Consider the following 18,920-nt stretch of genomic DNA (forward strand, 5'->3'; position numbering starts at 1 on the left):
CCACCAGGAAACGATGGTCTTTTAAATGAGAAGTTAGATTCCAGGCATGACCATGGACGTGAAGCCAGCAAAGGAACAGCGTGATCTGTGGAACACTAGATGGCAGTCTCGTCAAGGTTAAGGACAGAGTGAGTCCCGCCGAGTTTAAATCCGCTCCTTGTAGACTAGTTGATCATCGTAAAGCGGGGCGACCTTGTCTGACGTAAGTGCCGCGGGGCGAACGGTGGCCCTCGGAGTGTGATGGGGGGGATCATTTCGCTGTTCCCGGTAGCTGTTCCTCGGGACTTCAGTCACCGGGAAATGTGACCTGTATTTAGAAGGAAGCGTGTTTTGTTGCTAAGGAACTGTTTTCCCTCTGCCTCGGTGGGGGGGGGTCTCCTTGTGAATCTCATTATGCCTGCAGTTGGTGAAGATGACACTTTCCTCCTTTCTTTCTTTCTTTCCTGCCAATGTTTATTGTCAGATCCGCTCAACCCACCAGTCTCGTGCCTCGCACAAACGTATGAAATGGCTGCCGCTGTTGTGTACATTATGTTATATGCAAGATTGAAATATTTACATTTCTCCTCCTTTAGCAGCTGCCACCCGCGATCAGAAAGGGAAGGAATAAAGCAAGGCAGTGCGGTGCGAATGGGAAAGTGCTGGGGACGGAGGGGAGGAAGTGGGGCAGGATGATGGCTCTGGATGCCGAGCGGCGTCAGGAGGAACAGGCAGCAGCCGCCGAGGGTAGGAAGGAGCCCAAAGGACGCCGCGAGGAGCGGAATGGCACCCACCGTGCCTGTGCCTCACGACTGATTGTCTGCGGGATCGTGTTGACAGGGGGAAAGAGGAGAATCAGCCAGACGTACAGCAGGGATCCTGGGAGCCCGGGCTGGAAATCCATCAAAACGGGGGAACACCTCCAAGAAGTGTGTGTCAGGCGGCGTGTGCTGCTCTCGCCTCGTCCCCTTTTTGAAAGTAAGTGAAATTTTCGGTGATTGATGATGCCGTGGCTTAGGGTCAGACCCAACTTCTCTCATTACTAATGGCTTTGAACTGTCCCCCCCAGTTGTTTAGTGTGGCGGATTCTACATTTATCAACCCATGTGACGCCGCCGCTCTAAATTCACCTAATTACAGCAATCTGGAGACAGAAAGAAAGAATGCCTACGGAACGTACGTAAAAAAAAAAAAAAAAAACGTGTCGTCTCTGCTGATACGGAGGGTGACTGGTGCAGCAGCCGACAGCAGCGCTCCCGCCGTCTCTGCATCTGCTCCCCGCACCTTGTTGGATGCGGGGCTGGGGTTGGCCAGGGCAGGAGGCAGCGATGGCGGCAGGCATGGGAGCCTTTGTTAAAACATCAGGTAGAGTGCAGGGGGGGGCTCTGGCACAGCAGAGGCCGCTCCCATGCTGCTCTGTCAATCTGCCCCTGCCCCGTGCCGAGGGGGAGAAGGCGGTGGGCTCCGGGGGGTTGGAGGCGGGGGGCGGGGCATCCTGTGCGAAACCCAAATCACACCAGACGAGGGGGGAAAAAGACGGTCCCTTGTTAAATACAGATTCTCTGCTAATCTGGCATTCAAGAAAGGTTTGGGTGGTTTTTACATGCCTAATAATCACTAGATTACGACGGTGTGAATGCAGACTCTCAAAAATGAAGCATCAAATGGTTTTAGTGCTTGGCCACATTTTTGGATCCCAGATGGAAACACCTCAGTGGTTATATTGGATTAAGCACACCAGTACATTAAAATAAAAAAGCATGCATAAAACTGTTAAGCTGTGTCTCCATCACACATTCAACATTGTGCAGAGTTTGCACCGATATATCTTGCTAATGATATGCATTGCTATATAAGGTACCACTAAAATGGGAAAAGAAAACAACATTTTTCAAAAATGCTTTCTTCTATCTTAATTAAAAAAATTTGGTCCGCAGACTTGAAACCTTGAATTTCCAGATTTTATTATTTAAACAATTTAAAAAATCCCTCTGGATTCTACCAGTGTATAAATGGTTAGGTCTAAGGTTTAGAGGAAAAATATATCAACTAAATATGTGCATGTCATATTTAGTCATCTTCTTATTCGTCCGCTAAATTAAATAGCTTTTTAAAAGTAGTAGCTAACCATTGAACAGTGCAGATTTTACAGTATTTTGCTACTATCATCAAAATAATACAGAGGAAGTCAAAAGTATGACATTATTTATTTATTTATATTTGCCAAATTGACAGAATTTGTGGATTTGGAATCTGTGGCTAGTCAGGGCTAGGGCTCATGTTCAATTGCAAACGTTGAGAAAACATCTTCAGAGTTAGCATATTCTCATCAGAAGAGTTAACACAAGTCGGCCGGCCAAACAAACATCGGTGCATTTACTTTTGTGATATTTTAATGGCTGCCGAATATAAATCAGCAAATCTGAAAAAAAGTCTGATGAAGAGCCGCTGTCTTACATTCACAGTTTAGATGTAAAACCCATTAACAGTAGATGGCGGCAAATACAATATTTTGCAGCAAGGGTCACCTTCTAATAGGACCAATGCAGTAACTTATGACAGCGGTTTATGGTGTCTGACATGCGCAATCATTGCACTGATCTTCAAGAGTTGATCTATGAAGTAATGAATATACATTCATTTTTTTCCCAAATATCGACAGGCTTGTGGTATGTCTGAGGCATGTTGAGGGATGCGTTACGGTGCATTTCAGCGGCTCCAGCGAGCAGGGGTTCGCGGCACGCCTCCGTATCAACAGATTTAGCCCGCGCCGCTCTCTGGGGACGCCGGAGGAGAGAGAGGAGCCGGAAGAGGCAGGGAACGGCTCCCTTCATTTGTAGGTGATCCACGTTCCGCGTCAACTTGCAAAATTGCTTTATGGAAAGCGGTGAAAGGCTCGCCGGGAACATTAGGCTGAACACAGTGGGGAGGCCGGCATTTCATTAAGCGGAGAGGCATCGGCTTTATTTTGGGGAGCTTTTTTTTTTTTTTTTGTGATTATCATTATTCTCAATTGAATTGTTCTTCTTCTAGAGCGGGCAGTCAGCAGTCGGGGTGCGGGTGTGGCAAGGGGACAGTCACCGGCGTTGGGGGCAACAGAGTCCCTGCGTTGGCGGCTTTTTCGTTTGCGACGCAGAGATCTGAGATCCTGCTCAGTACTTTCTTCTGGGTTTCAATCAGGAACTCATCCTACAAATGAACAAAAAAAAAAGGAGAATATTTAATGTGAAACAGCTCCTCCTTTGTATTGCTTGTCATTATTAATATTTAACCGCACAATTATAACGGACGGTGGTACAGACACCGCCTCCTGTGATCGGGGTGGCGGCGTGGCTGAAAGCTGGCCCAGGAACGGCGTTAACGGCCCGGATTCCTCCTCATAAATTACCACTGGGACTCGACGGCCCCGCAACCACCGGTGTGATTTTCGCCGGAGCCGGACCGTGCCTGGAAGTGGCGGCCTCCCGCAGCGGCAACCTCCCGACCCAAGTGGGGCGGGGTGGGGTGGGGGGTGGGGAGGGCTGCCCACCCTCCCCACCGGGCCGGCCGTCTGCAGCAGAGCAGTTAATAAAGAGATTGATTATCAAACTGTCAGGAAGTGACAGCTGGACAGGGCCGCTCCCCATGAGTGACAGAGGGCACGCTCCGCTCTCAGCAGCCAAGAACTACGCCACGAGCGCCGCGCCACCAGCGCGCCGACGCCGTGCCAAGGCTGCTGGAGGGTGGGAAGGGGGCCTGCCGAGAGCACAGCTACCGCCGTCTGGACCGGGAGTGCTGCGGCTGGCGGCTCCCACTTCCGCTGCCAGAGTCAGAGGTCACAGCCGCTGCCTTCTGGAGGTCACATCTGCACGAACCGAGGGACCGGTTCCTTCTTCCTCCTGTTACTGACAGAAGACATTTTACGTTTACAATTACGCCGTTTACCAGACGCCCTTATCCAGAGCGACTTACAGTCAGTAACGGTCAGTCCCCCCCTGGAGACACTCAGGGTTAAAGTGTCTTGCTCAGGGACACGATGGTAGTAAGTGGGGTTTGAACCTGGGTCTTCTGGTTCATAGGCGAGTGTGTTACCCACTAGGCTACCAGAAGATGTTCCTGGGGCCGGCATGGCTCGGGAGGGTCCTAGCGTCCCCCTAATTAACGATTGAACACGCAGGCGATCGCTCGCTTCACCCATCACTGCCCGGCGTTGTCAGTACCTGCCGCCACAAGCTGTCTGCGCGCTACGCCCCTCTCGCCGACTTTGTTTGAAGTTTCGCGGCGCGTCTGTCTCCCGCGCACCGCCGCGTCGTGCCTGCCTGTCGTCCTCCCCTCGCCCCGTCCTTCTTAATGACGCGCAGAGCGTTAATAGCGTCGCGGTGATGAAAGTTCCCCGCGATCCTGCATTGTTTAAGAGACCCGCGGGAAGAAAAGCGGCGAGATCAAAAGCCGCCTCCGGGTGAAATTACGCGAGGGAGGCCTCATCGTGGTCGAGGGTGAAGGTGACCAAAGGCCTTGTGACGAAAAGGCCGAATTGCTGGCCTACCGGCGCAGTAACCGGCCTTAAAACATGCGGGAAGAAAGAAAACTTTTAATAGTGCGTAGATTTCGAGTCGCCGACTTTCAAATGGATAAGTTATCAATTTCTCAGTGAAATACTCTTCTCTTTTTGTGCTCCGCCGTAGACCTGGAAGATCAATACCGTTACAGTGAGTGCAATTTCTTGGGAAGATAGGAGACGCTTTTCTATAATGACTCAAAAAAAAAAAAAAAAATGGGAAGAGGCGGCGCGCTACGGTGCGAGGAGGCGACACAGATGGACAAGTGCCTTTATGGCTGCGGTTCCCCCGCTGGCGCCGTGCCACCGGCACAGACTCCCTTTGTTTGCCGGGCTACTAAACTAATAGAGATAAAAGCAGGTTCCTGCTGGCCCGGAATTATAAAGTCATTAACAAATACAAATAACACATTGAGCGCGGGGCACGGAGTGGAGACACTCTCCGACCAGCTGGATCCCTCCACCGCGCCGTCTTGTGGCTTTGATTGAGGTCAGAGATCTCAGGAGTGCCTTTGCCTGCTGTCTGGGGGGTTGAACAGATCATATATATATATATATATATATATATATGTGTGTGTGTGTGTGTGTGTGTGTGTGTGTGTGTGTAAACTGTAGGCTCCTGTAGGGCCCTGTATGTAATTAGGGTGTGTTTTCCTACTGACATTATTTCTTCATCCTCAATAATATTTAAAACGCACGGAATGGCTGGCAAACGGCAGCTCTTGTCTTCTCCCCCTGAACAGTGGTCCTGGCAGCTAAACTGGCTCATTTGTTAACTCTGCATTCCCTCGGACAGCCTTATAAATGGAGGCACGATCCAATTATTACAGGCGGATAGAAGAAGGGAGAAAAAAATAACTATTACCACCCCGGCCATAAAGTGATGTAAGGCGAGTCCTCGCCGAGCGGGGAAGGGAAATGTGCCACATTACAGGCATTAGGGCGATGTGAACATTCTAGAAAACCTACGCCAAACCCCACCGTCCCGCCGCTTAGCAAATGTTCATTGTTCTGCTTGGCACCTGTGATCTCCGGTAAATGCAATATTTACCGCCACTCCCGCCGGCGTAATATTTACCGATTTGGTGACAGGAGAGCCGCAGAGATGAAGAGGATCATCTGCATAAGTATACGTTGCAAGCAGCAGAGGAGCGGCTTCTGATTCGTTGATATCAGCCCCTCATGCACGCACACACACACACAAAACAAACAGAACACGTTGGAGCTTCAACGCTATGCGCCTGTATACTTTTATAAGCTGAAAGTGTTATTCCGAATTTGCCACACTGTCCGTTTCAATTACCATTATAGAACAAACAAAATTATACCACACTGCTGTTTTTCCTCTCTCTCTCTCTCTCTCTCTCTCTCTCTCTGTGTGTGTGTGTGAATAAGAGTCTGGAAAAATAATTCACTGATGAAAAAGGCTACTTTGGAAAGTCTCTGATAATTGGCTTCTTAAAAGGGGCTCATTTTTAACTATGCCACCAAGGCTGGTGGATGACAATTAATCTGTTTTCCAGTGTTTTCTTGGCATCTGTGCCAATTACTTTATATGCTAATATATGTAAATTACTAAACGTTTCAGATGCCCGTTAGAAGTGTATGCAAGTACTTTATTTTATCCAATATTTTATTCAAAATAATCTTATTTAACAAGTCTTTTGCCCCGTTCTCCTGCAATTATATATATATATATATGTTTTCAAAAAAACATATCGCCTACAGATGAAACAATTTATAAATATTAGCAGAGTTCCGCCTTCCAAAAGTCCAGTCCAAATATCTAGTTGCACTATAAATGTGATCTGAATATTTGCATAAAAATAACATAAAATCAGCAATGTCTTTAAAAATATATCTTTTCTCATCTAACTTGTGCAGTGAACAGTAAACTCCACACGAAACATCATTTTTTTTTGTTTAATCTCCTCTTTTTGGAAGTAAATGTTAATGAGGAGTCTTCAGCACATTACTGGCCCCGTTAAACGGCCGTAATTAATGGTGTACACACAGCCTTTCTGCCGCTCCTCTCCTGGGACCTGGCGTGGAGATGTAAAGTGCAAGTTTCCTATTGTCTCGTGGCTGTACGCTGCCTCCTATTCCCACCCAACTGTAGATGTCACTGTTGGATGTTAAATCAATGCTTAAAATAAACGATGGGAACAAAAAGCATCCGTGTTGGTATAGAAATGAAATATCTACATAAAAAAACCCAATAAGACAAATAAAAGATGAAAAATAATAATGATCACATTATTATCATTACTTTTACTTCCTTTACATTTTAATGTAATTACATTTTATCTAAAATGTAATCTAATGAAAGGAAATTGTTCCTGCATCCAGGTGTATTTTATTTTCATATTTTAAGATCTGCAGACAATGGTATATTTTTCAAATCAGATTTAAGAGTTAACTGACACTTTCTACGAAAAATGCAAAACTATTAAAAAATAATTAGGCTTTTTTGTCAAATTTGGCATTTTCATAATTAGCACATATTACCATATTTTATAAGAAAGGGGCCAATGAAAGTTGTGACAAGAATGCTTAGTGCCGACGAAAGCCTCTACAGAAGTGCCAAAATAGTTATTACAACAATCGCTTAGAATCACTACTCATATCCTTTAAACACACACAAACAAAAAAAAAAAGAATGGCACCATCCTAATACCACACATGGCGAGCAAAAAAATACACTCGAATGTGTCTGTCTGTGTGTGTGTGTGTGTGTGTGCCGTACCCGGCAGGCTGCTGCATTCACATTTTCTCTGATTTCGGGAGTTTATCATCAATTTGCCTTTATCTGCACTCTAACGGCGGCGTGAAATCTCACACTCGTACCTGTAATTAAGGTGGGCCCGGGCGCTCCAGAGCGCCGCGATTCGCGCCGATTATCAGCCGCGAGTGCAGGGAAGTGCGCCACTGTGACCTCCGGGGCCACTCGAGTGCTGCCGGCCGCGGCCGCGGCTAATTTAATTGATCCGCGCGGCTTCACGTTTAAATATCACACTTCAGGTGATCTCTGGGCGCGGTGCTCTGCAGGGAGGTCTGGAAGGCTCTTTGCTTTGTTTTCTGAGACGACAGTTGAAGGCGTTTGGGTTTCGTTTTTTTTGTGGTGGTGGTGGTGGTGGTGGTGGTGGCGTGGCGCAGGCACATTATATATTTCTGGAATATTTCATTATATATTTCTCCGCCTTCATGCAGGTAAAATGAATCTGGCCCATACAGCGGTGTCTAAAACAGCATGTCGTTTTGTCTTTGTGTTTGTGGAGAGACTTTCGGAAGAGAGAGAGAATTACAGAAATGAATAAGAGACACTCCAAACATAAAAGATGAGACCTTGACTCACGCATCGAAGATTTTCAATATAAAAATTGATACAAAGTCAGCCATTTAAAATGCATTTTCCCTTTTTGCAGCTATGACAATGGCACACAATAGTAGCATATTGAAATTCAGCTTGATTGGGGGGAATGGGCATAGGGGAGGGAGGGAGCGAGCGAAACAGAGCGCCAGACAGAAAGCGCTGATGGGATAAGAGCCCCATTGTTATCATGAGTCCATGCAGTGAACAGCGGACAGTGGACTTCTGCTGGACGCTCTCTTTAGAGCAGCAGGACAGTGACCCGTGACAGCAGAGCGGCAGCACATCGTCTTACTGTGCTGGTTACTGGCCTCAGACTCTCCACACTCCGTTATTCTACTGGAGGAATGGAGGTCAAGGGTAATCAATGCTTATGTATTTGTGGATGGAAATGAAATAGAATTCAGAATTTGGTCAAGAATGAAGCAAATGAAAACATTCATGTCAAGAATTGTCAAGAAAGAAGCAACTTAACGACTACAGACACTAAAGAGAGCAGCTCCCAATTCCAGAGGACAACTCGCTTCATTTTCAACCATTTACTAACACAGGGGAAGCGGTTTTATGGCCGTCCACGAGCTGTGCCACCATCAGATCAGTCCAGGACTTTGGGCACAAAGGCAAAGAAGTCATTCCTGTCAGTGGGTACTTCCAGTCTCAAATGGGCAAGAGATCAAACCAATAAAATTAAACGAGCTTGTACTGGAACGCCTATAAAATATAATGCCCTGACCTTCTGCAACTAGCATATCACAGGCATAAGTGATGACCTCCCAACTTTAATAGACTGATGGGCGGACAGGCAGGCAGACAGACAGCTCGCCAGGGTAAGAAAAAGAAAAGAAAGCTGAAAATGGATAATAGCAAACGTGAATACAACACTGGGAAACACACAAAGCCTCGACTGTCGGGGCTTAAATGCATACAAATTACTGCTGATGAGGTCCTTATTGGGACAACATTTATCCTGTAATATCCCAAGCTTTTAAAAAAGCACCGGGCCCCTGCTCTTCAGGTGTTCATTTGAATAGAAAGAGCTGAATGAGTGTTTCGGTAATTGATCCCCGGGGACCAGGGATGTCAAGCCTGCAAAACCCACATTTTCCCCAATTACCGATACCATGTCTCCCTCCTCACTCCAAAACAGGGCACAGTCCAATCACGTCGTCAGAGCACCAATCGCAATCAGCCTTCTCGGGACCCTAAAAAGTGCATCTGAGGGACGCCGCATACAGCCACAAACATCAAATCAAAAGGAGCCTTAACCCTGAGAGGAGTTCATCTTGTGTTATGCATACATGGCATCTAATGTCAGGGTCTCTAAACACTTTGGTGAACAAAGTTGCAGGAGAAGAATTATTCCTGTGCATTTTTTATGGTTTTGCATGATGCCTTTTCTCACGCCACTTTTTAGTGCCATTTTTCAGATTTAAAACAAGTTACCGGAGTCATTTATAATCTTTAGGATCCGTGATTCTAATCTCCAAAAAGGTTATTATTACATATAGCAGTACTGAGTCATTTCGAATGTGTACATATTATGTGCATAATTTTAACGTCGACTGCATTAGTGTGGTCATTTTTGTTCGGCTGTCCCAAATTCTTCAGCTCGTGTGTTGTTAATATTAGCATGCTACCACATTTGCCGCTATTAGTGTATGTAGTGTAACATTCATTCATTCAATATATTCATTAATGTATTAATTTATTTTTTTTCTGTGTTTTTGTCACCGGTGTATTAAAAAAATGTATATATAATAAAAAAATTTTTGAATATTACTAATTACTTGCCACTAATGTCTGAGTGGAGACACTCACTTGGCATAAATAGTCAATGACCGCTGGATGAGTAAAAATAAAACCACAAAATCATTATTATTTTTTTAATATAGCACTGTTGTGCCCTGAAGTTAGAGAAGTGGGAGTTCTGTGAAAGGACATTAATAAAGGGGAGTTGCAAAAGGGCACAACAGGCCCTGCTGAGTTCATGCATAAGGTGCTGATGATGGAGTAGCACATGGTTAATTACTGATTACCACTGGGGCTCCTCACCTGCAAACCAATCATTATCTCCACACTTCGCCAAACAGGTGCCACCGCGGTGTGTCCGCCACGCTCGTCTGCAGTGGCACGGCGCCCTGGCCTGAGATCGCAGCCACGCGCGCGGCAGCAAATGTTCGCACCCAGGCAGACAGGACCAGTGTGACAGGGACAGGGACAGGCGTTGCCCTGCCCACCCTCCCTCGTCCCCCAGCAGGGCACACTTGCAATTGCACTGGCAACCCAGCCAGAGGGACAGGAGTACAAGCCTCAGACTCCGGCTGTCCACCCCAACAGTGGCGAGGAGGAGTTGTGACAGAGTAAGAGCATTCGGACAGAATTAAAAAAGGAAAAAATCTCACACCACAAACGTGTTCACCAGGAAGTAACAATGCCTATTCATAGCTTCGTAGCTGCGCCTTCGCATATGTCGCTTATGTATGTGAACCATGAGTGGAACTTTGTTCATGTGACAGTATGTTAAATAAAAAGTCACACCATTGTTCCACCTTCTGCTCATCTTTCGCCTTGTGTGACTTACAAAAAAAAGTTTAAAGGTCGTCTTTCTCGCAAAGCTGGTTAGGCCATCACTGGTTAGACCACTCCAACCTCACAGAGCACAAAGTGTTGCAGTGCTCACAGACATTAAAAGTGTGTTAGCCAAGTCAACTGGCAATGTATGCGGGAGTGAATTCATCTACATAGCAAAAATGATCAGCGTGTTTGTCATAAGCAAGTGCAAAATAAGAAAAGTAGAGTAAAACAGAAATACAAAGGTGGTTCCTACTTATTCCCAGAGTCTTGAACACATGCAAATTGGACTACCTTGCTGATGAAATGAAACGCTATCGCTTGTGTTTGAATCGTAAGTGGCTTACTCTTAACTGTATTCAATTAGCATTAATGCTATCGCTTGGATCTGCTAATTAAATGTAAATTCATTGTGTGCGTGTTTTCTTTTTTTCCCTAGAATTTTAACTCCGTCATCTCAGTAATTATTTGCCGGTCAAAAATTATTTGCAGGAAAAAAAAGAAAAAAAAAAAGAATATAGATCAGCCTAAAATGAACATAAACCACTTTCTCAAGTTTCAAATGAATCTGAAACTTCAGCAAACTTTGGCAATCAAAGTCTACGGTTAATACAATAAATCAATAAATCAATAAATAACCCGGCCAACATTTTAGGCTGTGTGTGAGTATAAGTAGGAGTAATGACTGGTGCCAAAATTTTATTGAATTATATTATGGCGAACTATGGATCTAGACACCGAACAGCCTTTAGGCAGAAAATAAGCACTAAGCTAACAATAATGGATTTATTTCCTTCTTTTTAGCAGTATAAACTGAAATTTGTGTCCCATCTGCCTGCTACATTCAATATCAAAGACAATCAGGCAGCTAATGGTGAATTTTGCCAGAGTTTTGAAATATGGCTAATAAATATGCTTCAAATATGTTCACAGTCTTTCATATCCTGACCCGGGTCTATTGAAGGACCCATCTTCGGCGGCATCCGTGCCAGAACCGTCTCCATTTATTTCCTCCGTCACCCAGAGTGCGGTCGGTTCAGACACAAAACCCTGTCCTCCAGCCAGGGAAGGTGGAGGTGAGCCGACAGACGGAGAGGGCACTGAGCGCACGGCTGCAGACGGGGCCTTAATAAAACATACATATTCATATGTGAATCCGCCGCAGCCCAACTCCGCTATTTGAAAGGGAAAGAAATGAATGGAGGTTCTAAGTGGATGAACCCCCTGATAGAGACGGCAACTTGAAGGCCTCATGATATTCAGATGAGGCTCGGCAGACGCACCCGGACCTGCTGGCTGGTGACTCAGAGCGCTTGAGCGTGCAGTTCGGGGACAGGCCTGGTGAGCGACACTCCACTCTGACGGACCAAAATTATGCATTTGCATGATATAAATATACATACATAAATTTCAAATTTAACAGTTAGGGCTGTCAAAATTAATCTATAGATCTTTAACGTGTTAACATGAAATAACACGGCTGCATCTTCTTTTCTTTCTGTGCCTGACCTATGACACGGACGCAAAATTCATCCTAGCAAGAGACAATCCCTGCATGAAATGAATGAATTTTCGATTTAGATGACAGATCTTTTGCGTGTTGCATTAACATGTCTATATTTATGCTGTGTCTGCATCTTTTTTTTTTTAGGCACACAAAACATCCTGCTCAGTTCCACTTTGCTACGTTTCACGCATCCAATCGCATATGTACACACCGATGGATTCTTCTTCCATCTCTTGTTCTAACTCTACTTAAAAAAGCCCGCTAGTGTAGTGTAGGTTAATGAAGAGTTTGAGGTGTTCTTGGATTCTTACCTCTGTCCGAACAAGACTCAGACTGCTGTCTGTATAAATAGTCCGGTCGTGTCAAACATTACCTAACACACTACATGGATGCTAATTCATTATACACAAGTGGACTGCCTTCATATGCCATATATCTGTGAAGGTTCTCAGTCATCCGTGTCATGGTTATCTAAAAAAAAAATATATATATATCACTGGCAACTTGACTTGTTATGGATCCTTGACAATGTTTCGCCCTTCCGTTCCAGAGGGATTTCTCAAGTCCTCAAGTTCCGTTCATATGGCATAATTTTTTTTGGAATGGATTTCATTTTATTCCAGTTCTGACCAGAGGAGAATCTGTTCCCCTTGCTGCGTCTTGGTTCATCTCAAGGTTTTCTTCCTGTTTCGCCGCTGTTGCCTCTGGCTTGCTCACCTGGGGCTTTGAGCAAAGTGTTTTATTTAAAAACCTGATCGTTTCCCTGTCACTCCCTGTCTTGAGCCTCTTTTCCAGTTGTCATAGTTTTAAATTCTAGCATTATAGCAAGCTTTATGATTAAAAATTAAATCACGATTAAATCATCATTACTTCATTGCAAAATGTATGATTAATTTACAGACATATTGACAACATTACACCCAATACTGAGCTTTATTATACTAAAATGATGTAATTATTTATCTATATTATGAGGTGATGCAGTTTTATGTATCTAGTTCTGTTTGCACTGTTATAACCATATAGCTGTTAAGACAGAGGGTTGTTTTGTGCATCATTTGCACACCGCACTCTGAACACCTCCCTACCATCATCAAACAGAAAAAAAAACGGAAAAAAAAACTCCGGTAGTTCCTGTGAAACAGCAGGTCACACCTCTGACTGCCGTGATGAGGAAAACTAGGGCTATTAAAATGACAGGGAGACAGATCAAGTGTGGCACATCAAAGGGGCAGGAAGAGCTGGAAAACGGCACAGCGCAACCTCGCTACATCCCCCAGAGCAGAGGAAAACAAAGCAGACAAGCATGCACCGCATGGTCAACAGAGGCACCCAGAGACTGTGGCATGCTCCTCTCGGCCTCCCCGAGGACCCAAACACGGCGCCTTCCCCTGCGACTACACGTCCGATGATTACACTTTCCCCGCGCAGGCACTCAGAGGGGCTAATTAATGCTTTAATATGCAAATGAGCACCACAGTAAATTACACAGCTGGCAAATATGCCTGTTTTACACAGAAAATACACTGGGAGGGAGCCGAGGCCAGATTTTCCAGCTGCTGCCAGGATATTTTCAGCCAGTGGTGTTTAGCGGTGCTGGGGACCGGCTAAAGGTATCCAGCATGTGATACAGATCAGATGAAATCGATTCTGCTGATCACAGTAATATTAAATTGGTGAAATCAATGCATGCACACAAGAGCATGCTATGGGTGACATAAATAGGTCATCATGAACCAGGCTTATGTTTCTCTTAATTTAATTTAAATCCCCCCCCCAAAAAAACAACAAAATGTGTTGTTTTATAGAATTGTCCAAAGCTTCCAATAAAAGCACTACTTGCGAGAAGGTATTATTGTTGATACATGTTTATGATATGAACAGGGCATGCAGAACCTTATATAGACTTTGTATATACAAATTATAATTGGAATTCTAGTGGAAGAGACAGGATCAGCAGTCCTGGTCAAGAGCATTGCACTGTTAGCTGACGCGGCTGCGAAAAGGACACTGGCGGAAGAGGAAGTAGGCGGTCGTGGCCGTGTTTATTTCCTGTTGCTGTCTGACTTTGATGTAGGCGCGGAGTTGGGAGTTCATTTCAGTCACCGGCGTGCGGCGTGTATGATGGGCGGCGAGACGCTCAGGCTGAGATGATCTGTCAGCGGTCCCGTGAGTGGGAACCTGCTCCCTGTCTGCACGCATGGTCAGCTGCTGACATCAGAGAGCCAGCCACCATGACGAACCACTTCAGCACTGATGGCCCCAAAACAGCTCCTAGTTCCACCCGGTTCTCCCAAAGGACCACCTCCTTGGTGCAGCCTTACCTGCAAACCTAATGATACTTTTGAGGCCTTTAAAAAAATCTCTCCATCCATCCCTCTCTTTCTCTCTCTATCTATCTATCTATTTATCTAGCCATCTATCTACGTATGAATGCTGTGGTGACCCTCGTGATCTGAAGTGGCTTCTCTGGGAGCTCAGCGCTTGTTCATTTGTCAGGTCGACAGAGTCCCCTGGAAACAGACATGCTGTAAATACATACTGTACCACCTTAATGTGGCTACTGATAGCCTGCCCTCCGAGCTCTGCGTTTCATGCGGCTCAGTGCTATGAATATTTTAAGCGGGTAAATAATTAATAATTAATGGCAAAACAGGCCAGTGATCAAATAGCGCGGTGCTGAAAAGAAGACGCAAAAAAAAAACAAAAAAAAACGGAGCTGTAAACAAAGAACCCAAGGACCTACATTTCCTCTTTGCCACCTTGTTCCTTTTTAAATATGCGCATGTGAAATTGCACCCCACACACATACTTCTTTTTCTTTTGAAAAATGAAATTTCCACCCTCCCCCCCCCAAAGCCCAGGGAATTCTGGGAGACTGAATCAGAACAGTTGATCTGGCCACCCGCTGATTTCTGATGGAAAGATTTGCTTTTTAATACAATTGTCACTCCTCCTGCCACGCTGTAGGCAGCGCCGACAAATCCCAACAGTGTCTCTAAATCTTGAGTAAAATACTGTATTCCCTTTTCCTAACCTGTTTAATATCACCTGCTTTTTCGGGCTGGGAATTTTAATAATGCACCCCTGCTTCTGACGTGAGTTTAAAATGCATGCACACAGGCATGTCCGAGGTGCATTTATCATTCTTCCCACCGACAGGCACACAATGGGCCTGACTAACTGCCACAATACGACAAAAAAAAAAAAAAAAGTAAAATTAGTAAATAAATAATTTAAAGTTTGGTGCTAAACGTGCTTTCAGCTCATTTTAAAGTGAGAATTATGTTCCGCAGAGAGTTTCATTATTGCTTTAATATGCAAATATGTTTAGAGAAGATAAAATCATAAGTAACAGATGGCAAGTGTGCTTAATTGTTATTTTTAATAGTGCAGGGGCAAGCGTTTAAGTTGTGGTTGGCCTCCATAGTAACACAGTTGCATTCATCACAATCAGCTTAGCATGGAGTCATTAATATAAATATAATTTACATTAAATAGCAGATACTTTGAGACATGGACTCCACCAGGCATCTGAAGGTGTTCTGTTGGAAGATGGTATGCGGTACCAAGATCCAAGATGATGATGCAAAACTGCTCATTTATCCAGCAGTCAGAATTTGGAGGCCAAGTCAACTCAAACAGTCAACACCATGTTCCTCTAACTACAACATAGGACCTGTAGACGGCAATGCTTCAGCCTGAGAGATGACCATCAGATGTTAAACAATGCCTAAATATGTAAATCACAGATTCTGTAATATTATGGAAAAGTCCACAATATTTGGGGTACGTATTTATTCATATGGCTGTAATATTATGGAAAAATCCACAATATTTGGGGTACGTAATTATATTCATAGGGCTGTATTATTATGGAAAAATCCACAATATTTGGGGTACATATTTTCTAACATGACTGTAATATTATGGAAGAATCTACAATATTTGGGGTATGTGTTTTTTCACATGACTGTAATATTATGGAAGAATCTACAATATTTGGGGTATGTGTTTTTTCACACGACTGTAATATTATGGAAGAATGTACAATATTTGGGGTATGTGTTTTTTCACACGACTGTAATATTATGGAATCCACAATATGATCAAAGAAATAATCAACATCATTCAACCATCAGTGGTTTTAATGTTGAGGATGAATGTGGTACACAAAAGAGCCACAAACCGAATTAACGGCCAGATATAACGTCGGATAAGCAATGCAGACGGCTTGGCTGGTGAGACTGTAATAAACCCGGTGGAGATGTGAGACTGACCTTTTCCTGTTCTGAATTTTGGTCCAGGTCCAGTCTGATAAGGGAGCAGTTGATCCCCAGAGCCAATGAGAACGCCAGCAGGCCTCCCACGAGGACGCAGTTCCTGCGAATGTCAAGCCGCTGTATCTGCCGGCTTTCGGCGATAAACTCAGCCAGAGCCACCGCACCTGTCATTGTCGGGAGGAGCGTTTACCCGCCACATGAATATACTGAGGCCCGTGCGCCACATGCTGAATCAATTCATCATTTACCTTCGCAGCTTATTTGCGTGTCGGCAAGGCCAAGGTGCAAAATGGAGCGGTTCATCATGAGCGCCTCCTTCAGGCCGTGCACGCCTGGGTTCTGCAGCGGGTTCTGGCCCAGGTCCAGTGTTTCCAGTGAATTCAAGCAAGGCTGAAATTAGCAGTCGGGGGAAGAGGAAAAAAAAAAAACCCTCAAACATTGCGGTGTGACAGTGTGTTGTCACATGGCATGAAATACACGACACACTAAGCGCTTTTTTTCCACACATCCAGGCGGACGTACGGGCCGTGTGAAGAACTGGGAATTGTATGTACAGCGAAAGCCGCTGAACCGGCGAAGCTTGTGCCACCCACTCCACACACGCATTAGAAAGACCCTCCAGAGCATATTAGAGGCATCATTTTCGAAGCCTGATTAGCAGCCATATAAAGCAGGAGATGGCAGGGGACGTGAGGGAGTGCCAACGTTGCGTAACCAAATGCACTCGCTCGCCACCCTCATCACACTTCCTCTACCTAAATAGACGAAGGGAGAATGTGTCAGAAATGGGAGGGGGGAGAATAATGTTTATCCATGCGACCGAGGTGGTGGTGCCACGTTGGAAATTCTGTTAAATAAGACATTCCGAGGCCTGATCCGGTTTCAGCGTGACACGGTTAATAGCAGTCAAGCCTTTGTGGCTTTTTTTTTTTTTTGTTAATGTGAGGTGTTGCTATCTGCTGTTAAACTGGTGTTATCCTAATTTATCCTACAGCCCCAAAACAAGCGTTGCTCAGTTAACACATATTTTATAATCATCCGTTGCCTAATATATCAAACATTATTTATTTATGCTCTTCAGACGAGTGAAGCTCGGTGTCTGGCCAAGTAAGGCATGAGGCGACCAAAAAAAAAAAAAAAAAAAAAAAAAAGAAAAGAGAAAAGAGAAAGGTTAATAACAGCCCTTCCCATGTCATATTTGACACGACCAGCCATTGGACTAATTATATTCATTATGGTCGCAAGGATGTCTACTTATCCTTCTTAATGACAGGCCACATGAAAAACCATTCTAAACACATATCTATTATTTAATCAAACTGCTCCCTTCTGGTGGAGGATAAATGGAACGTGCACGCTTTATTTTTGGCCAGGATGGAATCAGTTTGAATATAGCAAGGGCCCAGCAGAAAAAAAAAAAAAAAAAAAAAGAGGAAAGAAAGAAAGGGAAAAAGGAAGGCCTTTAATTTGTAGCCTTTTGATTTTGCAATCGTCATGTAATGGCCGAAAGGTACAGTTTATTCTGACAATCAGGGTGTTTCTTAAATAGCAACGGATATTATTATGGTCACTAGAGAAAAGCTGGGGATGAGGCTGGCCGTTTCAGGCATTTCGGGTGGTGGAGGTGTCATCTCCTCATTCATTTCTTTACATAAACAGTTTTGCAATAAAAATATCATTATGTGTTAGCGAATACATTCTACTCAATATGGAATTAAATTTTTCCCACAAAGCCTTCTAAATTATCTAATACAAAGTATATCCATTTAAAAAATATTCACAAAAGTTCACAAAAGAGGTGCAACTTTATGAAGATATTAAGCATTTATAAAATTATGTTTTTCACCTTGTGATTCCAAAACCAACATACAGTACACGCCAAAAGTTTGGACACCTTCTCATTCAATGTGTTTTCTTTATTTTCATGACCATTTACATTGGTAGATTCTCACTGAAGGCATCAAAACTATGAATGAACACATGTGGCGTTATGTACTTAACAAAAAAAGGTTAAAGGTCGTCACCTGAAATGCTTTTCCTACAGTCTTGAAGGAGTTCCCTGAGGTGTTTAGCACTTGTTGGCCCCTTTGCCTTCATTCTGCTCACCCCAAACCATCTCGATTGGGTTCAGGTCCGGTGACTTTGTTAAGTAAATAACTCCACATGTGTTCATTCATAGTTTTGGTGCCTTCATTGAGAATCTACCAACTTAAATGGTCATGAAAATAAAGAAAACACACTGAATGAGAAGGTGTGTCCAAACTTTTGGCCTGTACTGTGCTCATCTAAGGAAGCAATAATGCTGTTTTATTTTTTGTGCAGACTTGGGACCCAATCATATATGAGCCTATGAAGAAGGTGACAGGGCATCTGACTACAGTAAGTGTTTTTTCTTTTGCCAATATGGGCAAATTGAAAGTGCAATAAATGGCGCAGTGGAACCATGCAAATATCTTACCAAAATGTTAGCCAGACTGGTCATACCGCTGTGTGTAATTTGATTGTTGCAGAGTAGCAGGGAACGCAAACCTGATTTCCGGGCGTTCAAGGCTTCGCGTATTTCTTCTAGGCCTGTTTGGGGGAGAAAAAAAAAAGCCAGAACGACGGTGCCATTTACATAACCTTCACAACACTCACAGACACAGGGTGGGTTCCTGGCTCTGTTATCTCCAC

At 44.3% G+C, this 18,920-nt stretch overlaps 2 protein-coding genes across 4 annotated transcripts in view; one reads left to right on the forward strand and one right to left on the reverse strand.

The window, feature by feature from the left end:
* Positions 1-331: 331 nt before the first annotated feature.
* The window catches only part of vrk1 (VRK serine/threonine kinase 1), a 42,637-nt gene continuing 24,048 nt past the window's right edge, over positions 332-18,920 (forward strand). Inside the window, exons 1-4 of one of the 2 annotated variants that reach the window (XM_028969991.1) lie at positions 332-500; positions 576-726; positions 820-957; positions 18,570-18,626. In XM_028969991.1, the coding sequence (XP_028825824.1) occupies positions 685-726; positions 820-957; positions 18,570-18,626 (237 nt within the window). In that variant the 5' untranslated portion in view covers positions 332-500; positions 576-684. The remainder of the gene's footprint in view (positions 501-575; positions 727-819; positions 958-18,569; positions 18,627-18,920) is intronic. The other variant, XM_028969984.1, reaches the window with a different exon arrangement.
* Positions 2,942-18,920, reverse strand: part of LOC114784539 (protein phosphatase 1 regulatory subunit 37) — a 29,479-nt gene continuing 13,500 nt past the window's right edge. The window contains exons 9-12 of one of the 2 annotated variants that reach the window (XM_028970012.1): positions 18,706-18,818; positions 16,496-16,637; positions 16,245-16,411; positions 2,942-3,168 (exon numbers count right to left, since the gene is read on the reverse strand). In XM_028970012.1, coding sequence (XP_028825845.1) covers positions 3,022-3,168; positions 16,245-16,411; positions 16,496-16,637; positions 18,706-18,818 — 569 coding nt within the window. In that variant the 3' untranslated portion in view covers positions 2,942-3,021. Of the gene's footprint in view, positions 3,169-3,525; positions 3,858-16,244; positions 16,412-16,495; positions 16,638-18,705; positions 18,819-18,920 lie in introns of those variants that run through there. The other variant, XM_028970019.1, reaches the window with a different exon arrangement.

This window comes from Denticeps clupeoides, chromosome 1 (assembly GCF_900700375.1).
Source record: "Denticeps clupeoides chromosome 1, fDenClu1.1, whole genome shotgun sequence".
In the NCBI taxonomy this organism is placed as follows: domain Eukaryota; kingdom Metazoa; phylum Chordata; class Actinopteri; order Clupeiformes; family Denticipitidae; genus Denticeps; species Denticeps clupeoides.